This window comes from Tenrec ecaudatus, chromosome 10 (genome assembly GCF_050624435.1).
Source record: "Tenrec ecaudatus isolate mTenEca1 chromosome 10, mTenEca1.hap1, whole genome shotgun sequence".
Lineage (NCBI taxonomy): Eukaryota > Metazoa > Chordata > Mammalia > Afrosoricida > Tenrecidae > Tenrec > Tenrec ecaudatus.
Window position 1 is genome coordinate 16,149,974 of NC_134539.1, and position 19,366 is coordinate 16,169,339.

Below are 19,366 nucleotides of genomic sequence, written 5' to 3' on the forward strand. Positions count from 1 at the left end.
GACTAGAGTGTAAAAAACTGCGGCAATTTTAAGAAGAAAGAAGGCAAACCAACCTCTTCTATTTCAAGTGTCTGTGTTCCGCATATTTGTTTTGATTCCAGTGTTCATATCATTGAAGTTTTCTTTTCAAAGACTAATTATACCTCATAACAACCTCATCTCGTACCCATCAACAAATGCCAGGCAAACCAAGGGGGTTATTAAGGCAACGATAGTAACGCTTCCTTCCCCTCCCTCCTTTTCTTTTTATTTTGAGGTTGGAACTGTGGAAAAAAAAATCCAAAGCCTCTTGATGAGCACAGTGCCCGTGACTCTCAACTCTCCCCTCCCTCACTGCAAGCTTTGGGAGGATGCTTTTTCTTCTTAACATTCTCCCCCAGCACTCTGAATTAGAGATTTATTTGCAACGAAAAATCAATTAGTCCTAAATTTATTCATGGATTTCAGGTCCAGCGATCAATGCAAGTCCACTCAGTGGGCTCAAGGGGACCCAGTTCATCCCAGTTAATGTGTCTGAAGGGGAATTACCATTGATGCTGTTTTTTTCCCTTTAGGTCAGAGATCAGATCTCGCTGTCACGGACTACGGCAAGCAGGAATGACTTCACCCTGCAGTTACCCAAACTGCACCTGGAGACCTTTGCTGGCGAGGGGCTCAAGGGCGGGCCAGAGGTGGTAGCGTGCCAGGTGAGAGTCTAAATAACATGGTTTGCTACTGAGACCCACAGAAAAATATCAATCGCCCTAACTGGAGAGAATGCAAACCTCCAAGTACTGGGAATAACAACTTAGAGGCGATGCAAAGAAATGCTTCTTCATTTCCCCTCTAAAATGCAACACTGTCTTTCACAACCTACAACTAGCTTCTTAAAAAAGGAAAATCCACAAAAGTCTTGTTCACGAAGTAAACACCACCACCACCACCACCACCACCACCACCACCACCACCACCACCACCATCACTCCCACCACCAAACCCAACAACATGGTTTGTGGCTAAGTCAGTATTCAAAGCAGGTAATTTTCTGTCAGCAGAGGACAATGAGACACTGGGCGGTTATCTGTCTAAGCTAGCCTCGGTGTGATGCTCTCGCTGTTTTAAAATAAATCACCTTAGACAAAATGATCAGCAGAAACACCTGGGGTTTTACACGTGAATGCTAACGTCTGTCCAAGATTTCTCAGGTGACCCTTTAATTTCTGCAAAACTGGAAGCCAACTCTACTTGGTGCGGACAGAGGTTTTTGCTCTTTCATGTTCAGTCAAATAGACGGGACGTGTGCACATCAGGTGTTCCACTGACCAAGCCCTCCACTCCAAGTCGCAGAACCCCAACGCACTGATGAAATGGACTGAATGAGGACATGTCTTTGGAGAAACATGTTTGTTTTCAGTTGTGACCGTTGTCTTTGTAGACTGTGTCATGAATTGTGATCATTCACACCCTTAGTTTCGAATGATTTTTGGAAATTGGACAAAACAAACACCAAGCGTGCCTTGTTCTCCTTTTAACGCCCAGCTCTTCATTAGAAAAATACATGACTTCATGCACTTTGTAGCGAGCCTGATCATAGGAAGACATCACCCCTGTTCCAATTGCCCTTCCTTTTCCCAGTGTCTTTAAAGAGGAACATCCCCTGAAGCTTCTTTTGTTTCACACTATGAGGTATAAAAACATTTAAAATGTGTTTCCTTTTAGAATCTTATGAACCCTTTTTTTGGGGGGGGGTACAGAATAAACTTGTTTTAGCAGGGCTATCTTAATCTCTACTTCATACTCCACGTCCTCATTTGATTGATCAATACCCAAATTAGTGTCTACACACACACACACACACACACACACCCATTGCTTCTTTCAGTGGATTATCCACCAATAGACTGTAAATAGGCAGAAAAAAATGCCTATATTGTAGGCATACAATATACTTACGTGGTAGGCCCACATACTTGTACGGTTTTTCTTTCTTTTGGTTTTGAATGTTTTAAGTGGAATGATCGGTATTTAGAAATTAACTGACTTGCAGCGCCCACACCGTGTGACCGGGGACTTTTCTCATGACTGTAAAAGGGTCTTTTACTTGAGTATCTCTAGCGTCCTAAAGGGTTTCATGCCCATAACACACTTTGATGATACAGGCTGTGATCTAACCTATGTTAATTGGCGACATTAGTTTGCTAATAGGGAACATTTGAGTGGACACTGAACTGCAGTGCCGGGTACAAAGATGATGAGTCTCTTGCATACATGGTCTCATCTGATGCTTACAATGGTAGGCCTGGCAAAAAGATGGCATGATTTCCCCTTTACCATAGAAGAACAGCAATGAGAGCAGTTAATGACAGGTAGACAGACGTAAAAATGCTCCTCAGACCACTGACTAGCCAAAGGCAGCGCTCAGAACCTGGATTCAGTTCTCAGTGTGTTTGTTTGCAGAGCTGAACCAGTAAATGTGCCTTAATAAAAACCGAAACATAGATGTCAAGTGGAAGGGGGGACCCCTCCCCCAAACCTTGGAAACTTAACACGGAGTTTCCTCTCCATTTACTAGCTGTTCCTTATACCTCTGAGCACGAAGTAGGTCGTCATTTATGCGCCACTGTCAATGAAAAGACTTTGTTCCGGTGATAGGCCAACGTTGGGACACTGGAAGCCTACCGTTCATCTTGTGAAAATATGGTTCGGATGATCGTGCTGTGACCCTGAGGTGACGAAGGGGCCCGTTGGGAATGCAGGGCAGATGGGTGCGAGGAGAGAGCGCGTTGACCAGGGCGAGCATTTCTGGGTCGAACCTACCGGCCGTCGTTGGGAGCTGGCGAAGCTGGCATTTTCTAGACCAGCCCCGACTGTCTCTTCCAAAGGGGCCAGTGTGACCGCAGAGAGATGTTCTCTTGGGTGGGCACGATGGAGGGCTAAGGGCCCGGGTGGGTTACTTCTCTCACAGGGGGAAATGCGGCCCCGTGGCGGTCTGAGACGTGCTAGCGGGCAGCCACCCTCTCCTTGCTGCAGAAAAGGCGGTTGCCACAGGTTCTCAGGCTGATTGACACCTCTAAACCAAACCCATCCTCGGGGAGTCCATTTCAACTTGCAGGACCCCATAAGACTGAGTCAGACTACCCCACCCCAACCGGGCTTTCCCGGCTCTACATCTTCCCAGAAGGAAACCGCCATGCCCTTTAACCACCAAGTGGGCCATGGCTCCAAACTGCTCACTTGTAGGTTAGGGGGCCAGGGCTTAGCTGCCGCATTAGCAGGGCTCCCAGCCTGACGTGGGCTGATCCGAGGCCAAGCCCATCAGGTGGAGAGCTCCGTGCTTCCTGCAGAGACGGCGACATTGTGTGTGTCTGTTCTCCAGGACCCACCCTCCCTGAGGCCTTGGGCCAACTCCAACTAGCTCCGCTCTGTGGGGCTTGCGGGGCTGTGTGTCTTTGGAGGAGCAGACAGCCTCGTCGTTGTCCGCATCGCCTGGTGGGTTTGAACTGCCCACCTTGCAGCTAGCAGTCCAGCGTGTAACCCACTGCACCCCCTCCCCCAATAAAGGAGAGCCAGCCGCAATAGCCCGTTTTCATTATTTCTACGACATCCGTGTACTTTTTACTCGCTGATGGTTCTTTAGGATCCATTTTCTCTGTATCTTCCTATTTGGTTCCTCCACTTTCCCTTCTTTCTTCAAACGCTTAGTGATCTTGATGAAGATCAGCTGCGGCGTCACTCGTCCTTGGCACCTGATGGCCCAGCGAGGTCCCCTTTCCTGGACGCCCATTTCTTTCTTTGGCCCTCAGGCCCCAGGTGCCCTGCTGCTGTAGTCTTAAGCGCCCGGGGCAGGCTTTCCCTCTCACGGGACACACGATTCGGTTTCACGAGAGTCCTACACCACCGAATCCATTCCGAAGTCCAACTTATAAGCAGATAGCCTCATCTTTCTCCCAAGGAGTGCCTGGTGGTTTCGAACCACTGAACTTGTGGTTAGCTGCCCAGGGCTGAGCTGGCAGGGATGCTACTGGGGAGAAATCGGCACCTCTAGCAGACCAGTTGGGTTCAGGTGAGCGGGCTGGAATAAGGTGAACACAGAGGCCTTGGTGAAGCAGATAGGTTGCTCACCTGCATAAAGACAATACCTGTTGCTCAAGCTCTTCGTCTTCGAGTTGTGTTTTTGTGCCTCGGGAGGAGAGAACCCATTTTGTGGTCCACCTATGCTTTCCCTCCAGCCCTCTGCCTTCTGTCAGTCATGGCCTGCTGGTTTTTGTGTTGATTTAAGACGGCTTGGGGATGGGGTGGGGAGAGGGTTTGGCAGGTGAGTCCAGTTTCTAGACTTCTAATTTCCTCTCTATGGAAATAAAGGGTGATCCAGAAGAAAGGGCCGGTCTCATAGGAATCCTGACGAGTGTCAACCGGACAAGTTACTCAGGGGGTGTGCGTCTCTGGAAGTGCAGCCGGTCCAAGTTCCTCACTCGTGGGGGCGAGGGGCGTGAATGCACCTTGCACTTGGGATCTGACAGGTACTTTGCAAAGACTTGAGCTGTGTTAGCATGAAAGCTTCGCAAAACCAGAGGCTGTGTCCTGCGAGCTCCGATGGCTGCCTGGCACTCGGACCTGTTATACGGACATGGTACATGTGCATGTACATGTGGGTGAAGAGATTCCAGACTCCACTTCTGCACGACCAGTTTTCCACTTCTAAGTCCACTGCACTTAAAAATAACCTGTCTCCCCACCCCCACACCCTAACCTAGCCACTTCACACAATGATGGAAGGCTTAGTGAACACTTCTAGAAATTAACACCTGCTTACAGACATGTAAGGAGAGCGGCTTTGTTGTGGAACCACTTGCTTACGAAACCCCTTATTTATGAACGTTAAAAATAACAGCACCCTTACCAGAAATATGGCAATCCTGGCGTCACCCAGGCTCCCCGTGCCCTCACCTAGCCCGAGCTCCGTGAGGCTCTTAGTTCTGTGTTACACACATCCGTTTCAGATAACCCTGGCTTTGTGTGTGCTTTAACATGTGTACCTGTTTTCCAGACTTAGAAATTTCTCTGAGCTATTTTGTTATGTCTAAAGCTTCAAAAACTGGAAGGAAATGATAATGGGACTTCCCCGTGTGCTTTTAGAACCGTCTTCATGGAGTTAAATCGTGAAGTGCTCTTTTTGAGGCGCTTCCTCTGCGGGTTCTCTTATCCATACACGTGACTCTTCAAAGAGCAAAATCACGCCTCTCAGCGGCAGAGTTAGCCACACCAAATGAAAACGTTGCTGAGTGTGCCAAACGTTTTCTTCTTTTAAGTAAAAATCATATGATATACCTAATTAAAAAATTTTATTATCCTGGGCCATTGCTATACATATAAGTTGCAATATGAAAACATTAGAATGAAAAAAAGAGAAAACATTAGAATGATATATTCAAATATTTAATGCTCTTTGCCTCTAAACAGCAGTAGAAAAGTTTCCAAGATTAAAATGTAGATATTTAAAATTTTAATAATATATAAAGATTGTAAAAGCTGTACATGGTCATGACAATGAAAAAAATCAAATTCGTTTTACACATCAATAAAAAACAATAACTCTTAAACACTGCAAGACATGGAAAAAACAGGAGAACATTATGCTTAGCAAACTCAGTCAATCTTACTAAGATAAATATTTAATCCCAACATTGTTATAAGGAAAACAAAGAAACATGGTTTACACACCCATAGACAAAACTTTGATGACTACGAAGAGGCCAGGGGCAGGGGTGGGAAGAGGGTGAGGGAAGGCTGGAGTGGGGGAACAAAGCTATGGAGGGTTTAACAAGGGTAGAAAAATAAAAACCTTCCAGATTCCTTCTCTCTCACATCTAAATACTGGTCTGAGTGGCTAAAAAAGGAGGAAAAGTAAGGCAAGTGGACTGGGAGTCTTTAGTGACATACAAGTTCATTTCAAACACATATATTAAAAAAATCAAACTACATAGGGTCACTTTGAGTCAAAATTGACTCGATGGCAGAGAGCTTGAATATAAAGGGATAGAGGAAAATAAAAATCATTGACCTTATACTGTCAGAGATGATGCCAATTTGGGTGTGCATTCTTGTAGTTATCTTTTAGCCATGCACGTAAACATGTGCACATGCTTTATGTATGCCGGCTCCATGTTTTTAAATAGTAAAAGGCCACAATGTTGTGGAAGCATTTTTTTTCCACCAAATTACATCACGGATATCTTTCTTGTTAACAAATACAAGGTGCTTCAAAAGAGTTCATGGGGAAATTCCATTGCCTTTTAAAATCCATTTCTCCACGAGCTTTTTGAAGGCCCCTCATTCAGATTTACAGAATCCTTTTTCACGGCCTAGTTGTAGTCCAGCACTCTCTACCACAAGATATTTGACCTGTTTCTGGTTACGTGGTTACATAAGGTGCCAGTGAATGCCTTTGCACGTGCACATTTGCAGACTTCTCCCACTTTTTCTCTAGAACACATATAATTGCTGCGTCTGGGTGACCTGCATCCTAAGTGTTTTGGTGTGGGCTTCAGCCTTGGAAAACGCTGTCCTAGTTTACTCTTAAATGACTTCAATTGGTTCTTTAGCAAATGTCATAGAAGATTATGACTTTTAATAAAAGAACTTTCCAAAGATGTGGTGTTTTTATTTCCAGATGATAAAAGAAAGCCTTCTTGCTTTGATTTTGGTTGCTGTTGATTTTTCAAGTCTGCCCTTCTTATGCCTGTATGTGACACAGCGTCATCAGGGCTCAGGTCTACAGCGGTCTCTGTGGTGACGTAGAGAGCAGATAGCTTGAGACAGCTGTTTCATCTCAGACTTTCCTTTTCATTGATTTCTGGGATCCTGACTGTGCTCTGAACGTTTGAGATGGTTAAGTTTGACCATTTTTTGGATAAATAGAATAATTTCTGTAATGAGTTACAAGAAATTTGGGGTTGTCTAAAGTTGTTATGCATGCAAGCATTATCCTGAATCGTAAAATGAAAGTGCCTTGTAAATTGAAAAGTAGAAACTGTTTTTAGAATTGGGTTGTGAAGTCAAACAGAATGCTGAAATGTCATCTCAAAAGTTTGGAAAGTCCTACCTGGAAGAAGGGTTATGCATTATATTCAGTGCAGGGGGAAACAATGAGTTGATGAAGGCATCTGCTTCACCCGGGACTGAATGATTGTGATGGAATAATGCCATCCTTGGTCTTATCTAGGAGAAGGATAGGGCTTTCTAGAAACTCCTGTAAAGAGTTACGGTCTGTGAAATTCACAGGGCAATTTGACCTGTTCTACCGGGTCACCGTGATAGTCAGGATTTACTCAATGACAATGAGTTTCGTTTTTTTGGTTTTTGTCTCATCTGGCTGTTTGACAACTGTGTTAGGCTGGTTGACTAGATACACAAATCCAGTGACACTCATATATGTGTAAGAAAGAGCTTTATATCAAGAAGTCATTATATATCACAAAAACATCTGAGTCCAGTCCAGATTAAGTCCATAAGCCTGATACTTGTGCGTGAGTCTGACACTAGTCCATAAATCCCTCTTCAGACTCATGCAGCCACAAGCACTGATGCAAAATGCAGGTAGATCCCTGGCTGGTGGGTGAAAAGTCTTGTGGATCCAATGGCAGTGGCTGCATCATAAGCTCGAGCGGATCTCAGAGTGGCTCACCAGCATGGTACCTCCTTATGAGGAGGTCATGCCCACAAGGAGGCACCATCAGGCACCTGATTGACAGGCTAGACTCCACCCCTACACTTCAAGTTGACATGAAATTATGTAACTACCATAACAGCATAGTCTATAGTTCTACCAAATGTAACTTTTTCCATTGAAAAACCTTGATCCTCTATTGCTTAAGGCCCAACTTGAGATGAACCTAAGAATGAGGGAGGTTTTTTTTTTTTTTCTTCTATTGATACCAAGAAGAATTGCTGTTTTTCTGGCATAATATTGACACAGAAAATGTATTTTTGGGATATTCTAATTAAAATGTTAGAATTCTTCCTTAAAGATTTGATAACACCCCCATTGAGACGGATTGACTCAGGGACTCAGGGACTCAGACTTCACAATTGTGAGGCTGGTGTAGGACCAGGCAGTGTCTCCTTCTGTTCTACATGATGGGATTGCTCTGCGCTGGAATCGGCTTGACGACAGCTGGACAGCAACAACATCCCTTCAACTGCTCAAGTCCGAAGCTTGGAGGCTGTTCCTCATGATTCTTGTACGTTTCCCATCAGCAGAATCCAAAGGTTTTAATCCCGAACGTCCTTCAAGTGCATCATCCTTCGCTATTTTCGTGGCCACCATGTCCACAAAGTCGTTGTAATCATTTAAAGTCCATGTGCCTGGACTTCAGCAAAAACCGTCTAACTAGTCCTTCCATTTTTGCTCAGTTTCAAGCTGTATTCTTCATCGCACCCAGAGGGATCTCTCATATGCCTTCCGCTTTAAAACCGTCCAGGGCCCTTCCACCGCACGAGAGCAGCGCCCACCTGCGTGAAGGCCGACAGCCCTGCAGAGTCTGCCTTCGCCTCGCGGATGGTCTTCATCACCTCCACCCTTCAGTCACACTCCCTTCCTCTCTCAAACACACCCAGGTCTTTCCTGCTTTGACTATGCTGTGAAGAATACATTCTTCTTATTCATAAAACAAAACAAAAAAGATTTGATAATGCACAAGTAGAGATAACCTTGCTGGAAGCAGTATTACATAAAATAACATTTCCCAGGAATAAGATCTTAATGTACACAGAACTGACTCGAAGAGCGTAGTGCAAATTGGGATGCTCATAATTACCTTGGGCTGAATTCACTATCAGTAGCAATAACATTGCAACATCGGTTGCAGCCCTTCTGAGTTACGCCTTGTTGTTCTCAACCTCTTTCTTCTCTGAAGATTATAGTTCATCATGACTGGGCAGAATGTCCTGGAGAAAGCCAGGTAGTGGTCACACTCGGCCCAGGATGCCCGTCACTATTAGAGCAGTTTCAGTGTTATCACACACGTCCTCGCATCCTCTTACCCCCCTTCGTCTCTCCTTGCCTTCTTGTGTCTGTTGTTTTATTTGTATTTATTTATTTTTTTTTTTTGGTGAGGGAGATGGAAGGGTGACTGCATCACTCAGATTTTTAGGACAGAATCTGGAGAGCTACAACGAACAGTTATGGTTGGTTGGTTTTGCTTTTGGTCCAGATAACTTACCAGATCATGCATGCTACCATTCATTTGTTTCTCCCTCCCCATGTTTTCCTTTGAAAGATTTGTTGTAGAAAAGCTGTTTTCTTCCTATCCATTGTTAAACATGGTCTCGGGCGGCATCTCAGAGCTAAGTTTTGTGAGACAAATGAAGGGACTTCAAAAAGTTCATGGAAGCTGGAATCAAAAGATAATGAAAAATAAGGGCTTCAGTTTTCAACATCAGCTCCAGCAACTGCCGGCCAGTGTTGTGAGCAAGAACACCAGTAGTTTGGCCCATCTTTAAAGAACTGAGTGTACTCGGGATTTAACCAGGCAGTCTTTTTTTTTACATTATTGACTGAACAAAAATGGGTATGTTTTAAGGGTTTTTAAAGTTCTCACCACCATCGAGTTGATTTCAGCTCATAGCGACCATATAAGACAGGGTGGAGCTGCCATTGAGAGTTTGAGTCTGTGGCTCTTTACAGGGGCAGAAAGCCTTGTTTTTCTCCCTCAGAGCAACTGGTCATTTCCAACTGTTCAATGTGTGGTTCACAGCCCAATGTATATCCCACTATTCCACCAGGGCTCCTCTTTTTTTTCACAGTTAGGAAACAAAAAGAAGTCAGAAGGAGGCCTATCAGGAATGCATGGTAGATGCCTAATTTCTCAAGGACACTCTCACAAATTTCCCCTCTTGGGGAAGAGGAATGAGCCAGGGCCTTATGGTAGAGATTCTTTGGTCAAGCTCTTCTGGGAATTTTCTACTAAATCTCTGGCTAATTTTCTCAAAATGCTCATGTAGACATTATTGCTCTTTGGCCCTCAAGAAAGGCAACAAACAAAATGCCTTGAGTACTCCCACCCTCCAACTCTCCAAACAAAATCCTGTTGTCATGATCTTTGTTCTTCACTGACTTGGCCCTCCTTTCCTTGGATGGGACCACCCCCCACGCCCCCTCTTGGTAGCCAATGCTTTGATTGTGCTTTAGCTTTAGGATTGCCCCGGTGAAGCCGTGTTTCATCCCCCATTCCAATTCTTTGAAGAAATGCTTCAAGGTCTTGATCCTATAGGTTTAAAATTTCCATTGACAGCTCTGCTCATCTGCAGCTAATCTGAGTGTGATGGTTTGACACCCATCGAGCAGAAAGTTCATTCAACTTTAATTTTTCAGTCAGAATGGCCTACAATGTTCCAATGTTGGCTATTATTTCTGCTGTTAATTGTCAGCCCTCTGCAAGTGGGGCGGGGACAAGATTAATGTTTCCCGTGTAAATAGAGGTCGATGGTCCACAGCTTCAGGCTTCATCTTTAGCATGGCTTCATCCCTTCTGGAAATACACGATCCATTGGGAAACTGCTGATCTCTTGAGGGTGCTGTCCCTATAAAGGCATTATAAACCATTACGCAAGCTTCACCATGAATTCACTGTTTGCTTTTGCTTCACTCTTAGCACAATTCATGTTGCTCTGGTTGGGGCTCTTTTCAGAATGATATCTTATTCTTCTTAGGGCCTCAAACTAGATCCTACTCAGACATGTTGTAGCAAATTAGTAAGAGTTGATTTTGCTGCAAAAAAACCCTTGAAAGAAGGCATAGGGTTTCATAATAGACATTTCCTTAAAACTTTTAAATATGCTTCTTATCCAAGATAGGAATTCTAAAAATATATGTTAATATTTAGTAGATGAGACGTTTTACATCTTGTATCCTGGGGTGTATTCGAGATGAGGTGAGTAAATGTTTTTGGTATTGTTGTTGATTGTTTATTCATTCGTTTATCTTTTGCTTGTTGACTTTTTCCCCTCCCTTTGCCTTTTGAAGAGGATGAGGTGACTTATAAGTGTTGGCACGAGACCGCTGCTTCGGTCTTAAGGAATCTCATGTCTTTCTTTCTACCTTCTTGAAAACATTCATGGATTCTTCTTTGTGAAAAGGACCTGTATCAGTGACCTGAACTTACATTTAGTAAAATCTCATCAGACTTATATAAAAACTAGATGTGATTCATGAAGCTCCTTTTTTAGACTTTTATTTCTTTATCATTTCTTCCTTTGTTTCCTACAAGGAGGAACAATAACAACAAAATCATAGAAAATTAAAAAAGTTATATATAACTATCCAAAAGTAATAGGATTGGCTGTAGACTGGATGAAATCTTTTATCTTGTAGTGACAGGTTATAAGGTTAGATGCAGAACATCTCATTATTTTATTTAATTGTTTTTTCTTATGGAACTGGCATCGTCCTTTTGTATGAAAAATAACTTTAGGTAATATCTGTGTGGTGATGAAAATGTTGCTAGAGTTATATTCTAGAGTTGCTATTTTTTGTGAGTTCTTGGCCTTCAACTTTGTGTGTTAGTTTCCTCATCTGTAAAATGGAGACAATAATATCTGTTGTCTCAGGAACACATACAGCCTTCTCAAGCTTTAAGTTGAAATATTGAAGGATCCCATGGGAAAAGTATTGGAAAAAACAGGAAGCATTCAACGAAGATGGAAGGAATACACAGAGTCACTGTACCAGAGAATTGCTTGCTATTCCACCATTTTAGGGACTAATATGTGATCAATAATTATTGATCTTGAAGGGAGACATGTAAGCTTCACATGAAAGTACTGGAGAGAAACAGAGATCTAAGATTTGGTGGACTGCCAACTGCGATGCTGCACTGGAGGTGCCCACTCATCTATGTCAAGACATTTGGGAGACAGCTTCCTGGAAAGGATTTATACTTGTGTCTGTTTCAAAGAGAGGTGAAACAATGGGATGCAGAAATTATCAAACAATATAGTCACTATCACATTCAAGTAAAAGTATGCCAAAGATAATTCAGATGAGGACGTGGATTGAGGGATATTATTACAGATGTCAGATGGATTTGGCTGAAAGCAGAGAATGCCAGAAAGATGTTATGTTGTCCTTTATTGACTGCTGAAAGGCACTCAACTGTGTGGATCACAATAAACTACAGGTAACATTGTAAAGAATGGGATTTCCAGGCACTTCATTGTGCTCATGGGGAACCTGTTCATAGACCAAGAGGCAGTTGATCAAACAGAACAAGGGGATGCTTTGTGGGTTAAAATCAGGAGTAGTGTGTACCAGAGTTGCATCCTTTCATCATATCCGTTCTGTCTGTTGGCTGAGCAAGTACTAGGGGAAGCTGGACTAGATGAAGAAGAACATGGAATCAGGATTGGAGGAAACTCATTCACAGCTTCAGACGACGAAACCGTACTTGCTGAAAACCAAGAAGACTGAAGTATTCTCTGATGATGAAGATCAAAGACTATAGCTTTCACCTTAACATATGTGGACAAAAATCCTTGCAATTGGAGCAAATAAGATAACGTTAAGTGGATTGGATCCACAATCAGCATCCAAGGAAGCAGCAGTCAAAAATCAAACAGTGTAGCACATTGGACTATTTCTTTAAAGTGTGAAAAACAGAGATGTCATTCTGAAGACTAAGGTATCCCTGACCAAGCCATCATATTTGTTATTGATTCTTTTATATGTGAAATATGGACAGTGAATGAGGAAGACTGAAGAAGACTGGATGCCTTTGAATTCTGATGTTGGGGAAGAATATTGGGTATAGCATGGTCTGCCAGAAGAACAAACAAATCTATCTTGAGAGACATAAAGCCAGAAGGCCTCCCAGATTTGTGGATGATGAGACTTCATCACACGCACCATGGACAGGTTATCAGGAAGGAACAGTTCCTGGAGAAGGACGTTAAAAAATTATACTTTCTTCTTGACACAATTGAACTATAAATCCCAACTAATAATAACCCCCCCCCCCCACCAAATTTACTACCATTGAGTCGGTGCTGATTCATAGGCCAGGGTAGAACTGCCCCTGTGGGTCTCTGAGACTGTCACTCTTTACGGGGTGAAAGGCCCGTCTCTGTGGCTGGTGGCTTTGAACTGTGGACTTTGTGGCTCGCAGCTCAGTGTTTGTTGAAATTGGGAAAATGAGCAAGACTCTCGACAAGATGGACTGACAGAGTAACTGCCATGATGGGCTCAAACAAGGCAGTGGTTGGGAGGATGAAGTGGGACCAGACAGTGTTGCATTTGTCTGCCAAACCAAAGGTTGGCGGTTCAAACCACTGCTGCTCCCACAGTTGAAAGATGTGGCTGTCAGCTTCCATGAAGTACAGCGTAGAAACCCTAGAATTTTACTCTGTTCTATGGGGTCAATCTGAATCAGAATCAGCTCGGGGGCTACAATAATAACAGATACTTAGCGAATTATTTCCCCTTATATTTTGCATATAAATGTTCGTTGGCCGGGGATAAGTTGACCTCATTTTCAATTTCTGCTTGAGATTTTTGCCCTTCTAAAAGATATGCAAGTAAATCAGATTATAGGAAGGTAGCAACCACACATCTCTGATTTTCTGTATGTCATTGAATTTTCTAGAAACACTGTGTTGATTAAAATGGGAATTGCTTTCTTAACAGCATACTTGGGGGGCGGGCGGTGGGAAGAGCTAAAATAATTCTGTTTGCTGGGGCAAGAGCCCAGCAAGGTGGTGTTGGCGAGAGAGAGGCTGCGTGCAGAGACAGGAGACTGGAATTGAAGCCCTGGTCTGTAATCTAAGCACGCCTCAGCAAGCCACTCACCAGCACTGAGCCCCATCCCCTCATCGTCACTTGGGACAGTGTCACCTGTCTGGCTTTCACTCGCAGAACTGTGGGGAGATCAGATGAGACAGTGTAACATGCGTGCGTCGTTCTCGGTACACTGCCAAATGCCAGCTCTTTGCACACTGGCCTGGGTCAGGCAGCGTAACCCAGGTAGATAGAGCAGGTTTTGAAGAGTTTCGACTGATGGCCTGTTTGATACATGTGTCACTTTTGTAGCAGTGCACACCTATTCAAAAGACTAAAATGTTGGGCAGCTGTAAGGTTTCGTCACAGTTGACTATAAAGCCAGGGAGCACCTGGTGATGAATGCCTTTCTGAAACGTCTATCAGAATAATTCTTCCACAAGGCAATTCAAGAATTGCTACTGGTGGCCCCGTCCTTTCCACGGTTACCTTCTTTCTGGACTTCAAGTTCCAACTCCGTGACAGGATGACAAGATTTGCCTGCGTGCACCATGGTTGCGGTCCACTTAGTTAATCCAAACCAAACGCATGCAAGGACAGGACATTCCATTACTGTTATTAAGACTTTCAGTACAAGGCTCCCTTAAATAGCCAAGCAGCGGGGGACATACTATATATTTTTGGTCATTAATATCAAGAAGCAAAAACTCAATCCCAAACGTGGCCTTTTCTCTTACCTCACCCCCACCCCCACTTTTTGAAGCTTGTTTTTAAGTGTAGTCCTGTTAGATAGCACCTTTTAATGCATATTCCTGCGAGCCTAAAGGCTGTGTGCAGTTGAACTTTCAAGTGCTCCAGCCGGAATTGCTGTTCACTTTAGCTACTTGGACAAACACCAGTGTTTGATGGACTGCCCAGGTGGAGACCTGGGAAAGAAGGGTTAGCCACAAATTGAGTGAGTTTATTGTGGCTTAGTGATTTGCTGACTGGTTTCATTTGCTGTCAGTTAAGGTGCTCTGAATGTCAGTTTTCTTTGCATAATGCCTTGAAATAAAGACTGATGAAGTTCTTCAGATTGATGCCGCTTATATAAACTGACCCTGATCTGCCCTATTCTGCTTGACAATTTAAGTGACAGCAGTTGGAGGAAAATACGGCCATGAATATGCAACTGAAGGATTAAGGGAAATGCAGGAACTCATTCGGGGGTAGAAAGATACGTTCTTGCAACAATTTCACCGATGTCTTCAGTTTCATTAAACAGGTGATTATTATTCTCAAGCACACATAGAGAGTTGACTTGAATTAAGACAACCAAAGGGAGCCTAAGTCTTTTCAAATGATAGTGAATCCTTCTCCTCCCCACTTACTTATACTTGGTGCTGTCAGAATCACAGTTTATATATATGTAAAATTTGAGGTTGCTTATATATATTTATATAGATAAATATATACATTGAATAAGGAAGACTGTGTCACATACAACTCTTTGAAAAGAGCTGAACTATGAAAGTGTATGATATGTGAATTTTATCTCAATGAAACTTGGAAAGAAAAGAAACCAGCACATTCACACCCATATTCATCTATATGTGCATATACATGTCTGTATATGTGTATACATAAGGTGTACTAAAAAACCCCCCCGGGAATTGCACTGGGAGGAGCAGAGTTTTGGCAGTACCCATTTTCCCCCTAGGCGAGCATCGAGCAACTCTGAGTTAGTGCACATAGTGATGTCTCCTGGAAGTTTTTCTCTGGTCACAGTGAATTTTTTCATAAAAGCTGTTTTGCTTGCCCCTCTTATTTTTGTGAAGGCTAATTTAAGAGAACAATGTGCGGCTGTGGCATTTTGTTTCCTGCTTGAGAAAAATGCCGCAGAAACTGTTGGGATGTTGAGCACAGCTTCCAAGGACAGCACTGTGGGAAAAACTCTAGTGTGTGTGTGGTTTTCTCATTTTAAAAAAGGGGAAATGTCAATTGATGACAAATTTCATTCTGGATGTCCATCAACTTCCCGAATGGACAAAAATGTAGAAAAAATTACTGCACTTATGGTCGAAGACCGACGGACCATTGTATTGAAGAGATGGGGAGGTGATCTGGACTATCTTGGAGCTTTGTTCAGTGAATTTTAACAGAAGATTTGGGAATGAGAAGGGTCGCGGCAATATTCGTGCCTTGGGTTCCGATTGATCAGGAAAAAAACTTCGATTGGAACCATGCCACACTCTGAACGAACAGCTTTGAAGTGACCCAGACTTTCTTCCAAGGTCATTACTGGTGACGAGACACGGTGCTATTCTTTCGAGCCCAAAAGCAAACATCAGTCAAGCCAGTGAAAGACACCGCTGTCACCTCGGCACCTCTTGCTGGTCAAGCGAAATCAAAGATCAAGTTGATGCTCATTTGTTTTTTTGATGTGAGGGGGATTGTGCATTTGGAGTTTGTTCCACCAGGTCAGACTGTTATTCAATCAAGTTCTCTATTGGGCGGTTCTGAAAAGATAGTGTGACAGCATGCAGCACAAAAGTCAGGATTTGGAGCAGAGCAGATGGACGGTTTTGGCACCATGACAACGTACCTGCTCACCCAGCCATCTCAGTGTGCCAGCTTTTGGCAAAAACAGCATGCCTCTCTTGCTCCCCACACCTTACTCACCTGACCTCTCTCTGTGTGACTTCTTTTTGTTTCCTGGAATGAAGAGGGACATGAAAGGACAGTGATTGGATGACATAGAAAAGGTAAAGAAAAAAAACACAATGAGGGAGGTGCTGTCAGCCATCCAAACAGATGGGTTTGAAAATGTCTCCAAGAATGGAATTGCTGATTTGACAAATTTATTTAGTGTAATGGAGATGGAGAGTATTTTGAAGGTGATTAAGGTTGTTTTGTAAAAAAATTTAAATACACAGCTTTGGGGGAAAAATTCCAGTTTTTTTTTTTTTTTTTGCTATCCCCTTGAACGTCACCACGGTCCATTCCAACACATTCTCTACTTTCCATATTCACCATTTGCCCCCAGTGTCTCTCAACATCCATCCTGCCCCTTATCCCTGACAAGCGATTACATTAGTTATTGTCTCTGTACCTCTGCCCCTTCTGTGCTTCATACACTGGGAAACATACCAAAGACACCCCCCCAAAAGTGTGTGTGTGTGTATAAAAGTAAAGACCACTGACAATATTAAAATAAGCCAGAGAGAAAACCTCTGTCCACCCTCAATGCAAGAATACTTTGTTTTTTAAACTGGCATTCCATTATGCTCACCTTCCTGACACAATCGCTGAAGACAAAGTGGGTGCATAAGCAAATGTGGTGAAGAAAGCTGATGGAACCTGGCTATCAAAAGATAAAGCAGCTAGCATCTTAAAGACTTGAAGGTAAACAGGTGGCCATCCAGCTCAGAAGCAACAAAGCCCACATGGAAGAAGCACACCCACACCAGCCTGTGTAATCACAAGGTGCTGAAGGGATCAGTTATCAGGCATCAAAGAACAAAAAAAATCATATCATTGTGCGCTCACCTTCCAGATACGATTGCTGAAGACAAATGGGTGCTTTAGCAAATGTGGTGAAGAAAGCTGAAGGAATCCGGCTATCAAAAGCTATAGCGCCTGGGGCCTGAAAGGCTTGAAGGTAAACAAGCGGCCATCTACCTCAGAAGCAATAAAGCCCACGTGGAAGAAGCATACCAGCCTGTGTGATCATGAGGTGTCGAAGGGATGAGGTATCAGGCATCAAAGAACGAAAAGTCATATCATTGTGAATGAGGGGGAGTGCAGAGTGGCGACCCAAAGCTCATCTGTAGGCAACTGGACATCCCCTTACAGAAGGGTCAGGAGATAAGCCAGTCAGGGTGCAGTGTAGCAACGATGAAACATACAACTTTCCTCTAGGTCCTAAATACTTCCTCCCCCGCCCTCACCCACTACTGTGATCCTAATTCTACCTGACAAATCTGGCTAGACCAGAGGTACAGATAGGAACTGGAAACAGGGAATCCAGGATGGATGATCCCTTCAGGACCAGTGGTGAGAGTGGCGATACCAGGAGGGTGGAAGGAGGGTGAAGGGAGAGAACCGATTACAAGGATCTACATATAACCTCCTCCCAAGGGGATGGACAACAGAAAAGTGGGTGAAGGGAGACATCGGACAGTGTAAGATATGACAAAATAATAATTTATAAATTATCAAGGGTTTATGAGGGAGGGGAGCAGGGAGTGAGAAATGAGCTGATGCCAGGGGCTTAAGTGGAGAGCAAATGTTTTGAGAATGATGAGGGTAACGAATGTACAAATGTGATTTACACAATTGATGTATGTATGGATTGTAATAAGAGTTGTATGAGCCCACAATAAAATCTTAAAAAAAAAGAAGAAATAAAACCTCTGTCCAGAAACAATTGAGAAATCCTTAAACCTAGACCAAATCCAGAATGGGGCAAGAGGGACTTCAGCTGACCATGTATCCTATTATCCCGTAGTTCCACGCACCATAATCAAGTTTACAATCTCTGTCTGACAATAGTACTACGGTATTCACTTCCCTTGACTGAGTTCAGAGGAGGTCTGCCAGAGGCTTACTCTGAGATGGATTTTGGGCTCCTGCTCTTCTTCATGACCTTGAACAAATGGCCTGTTCACCATTAAATTCTGATACCTTCCCCTCCATTGTATTTGGATGTTGTTCTTCGTCATCTTTGGATTATACAGGCCGGTGTGCCTCGTCCCTGTGGGCTTAGTTGCTAATTTCTCACTCCTTTGAAGACAGCAGAATCATATCACATCAGAAATGCACACATTGACACATTGACCAACCTCACAGACTCCTTTTGCTCAGTGTATGGGCTTGCGTACACTCCAGTACCATATGACCCTGTCGACATAAGCATGCTGAAGGCCATCCCCGAATGGCACGAGTTTCTTGTAGCACAGGAGCTGTCTCCCACCAGTCGGGCCCACCATTCCATCGTTCCACACCTGCACTCCCAACACCAAGAAGCCCTCAGCGCTGGTCCTTCTTGACCAGACACACAACTAAACCAGACTCGATGTAATTTTGTGGCAAAACCTGAAAAGAACGAACCTGCGGTCCTTCACAGTCTCAGGTTTGCTACCTCACTGTAGAGTGTTTTCGGGGATGCTCCCCCAAGTCCTGAAGTGGGTAACACTTAATCGACAGCATATGCCCATCTTTGAAATATTTGAGAAATTCCCAACTTTGAAACACACCTCCCTCCAAGAGTTTTAGATAAAGAGATTTGGGGGCTTGTCCAAGCTTTTCAAACAAGTTTTCGTACAAGTGGCTCGTGTTATTGCTTCAACGCAATCTTCTTTATTATTGGTTTAAGCCAAGCACGTTCAGCCTGTGGGACGGCAGGCTTGATTGAGAGGGAAGTTTAGCTTTTAGTGTCTCGCGCTCCTTGCTTTCAGCCATAAAGGAATTGTGTAGTCGTGTGTGCCGCTTGAAAACGCAAAGAAACGCCAACAATGGTTTTATATGCAAATCAGGTAGAGCTTTAGTAGCTTTTATTTTTCTCATGGCTGATGTCTGTTTGCAAATTACAGGCACATTTCTGTTCCATGCGCATAGATATCTTTCACGGTATATCCT

At 43.6% G+C, this 19,366-nt stretch overlaps 1 protein-coding gene across 1 annotated transcript in view; it reads left to right on the plus strand.

The window, feature by feature from the left end:
- CCDC171 (coiled-coil domain containing 171) overlaps positions 1 to 19,366 on the plus strand; it is a 292,925-nt gene that overhangs the window by 214,633 nt on the left and 58,926 nt on the right. Inside the window, exon 25 of the mRNA XM_075559944.1 lies at positions 555 to 686. Within this exon, the coding sequence (XP_075416059.1) occupies positions 555 to 686 (132 nt within the window). The remainder of the gene's footprint in view (positions 1 to 554; positions 687 to 19,366) is intronic.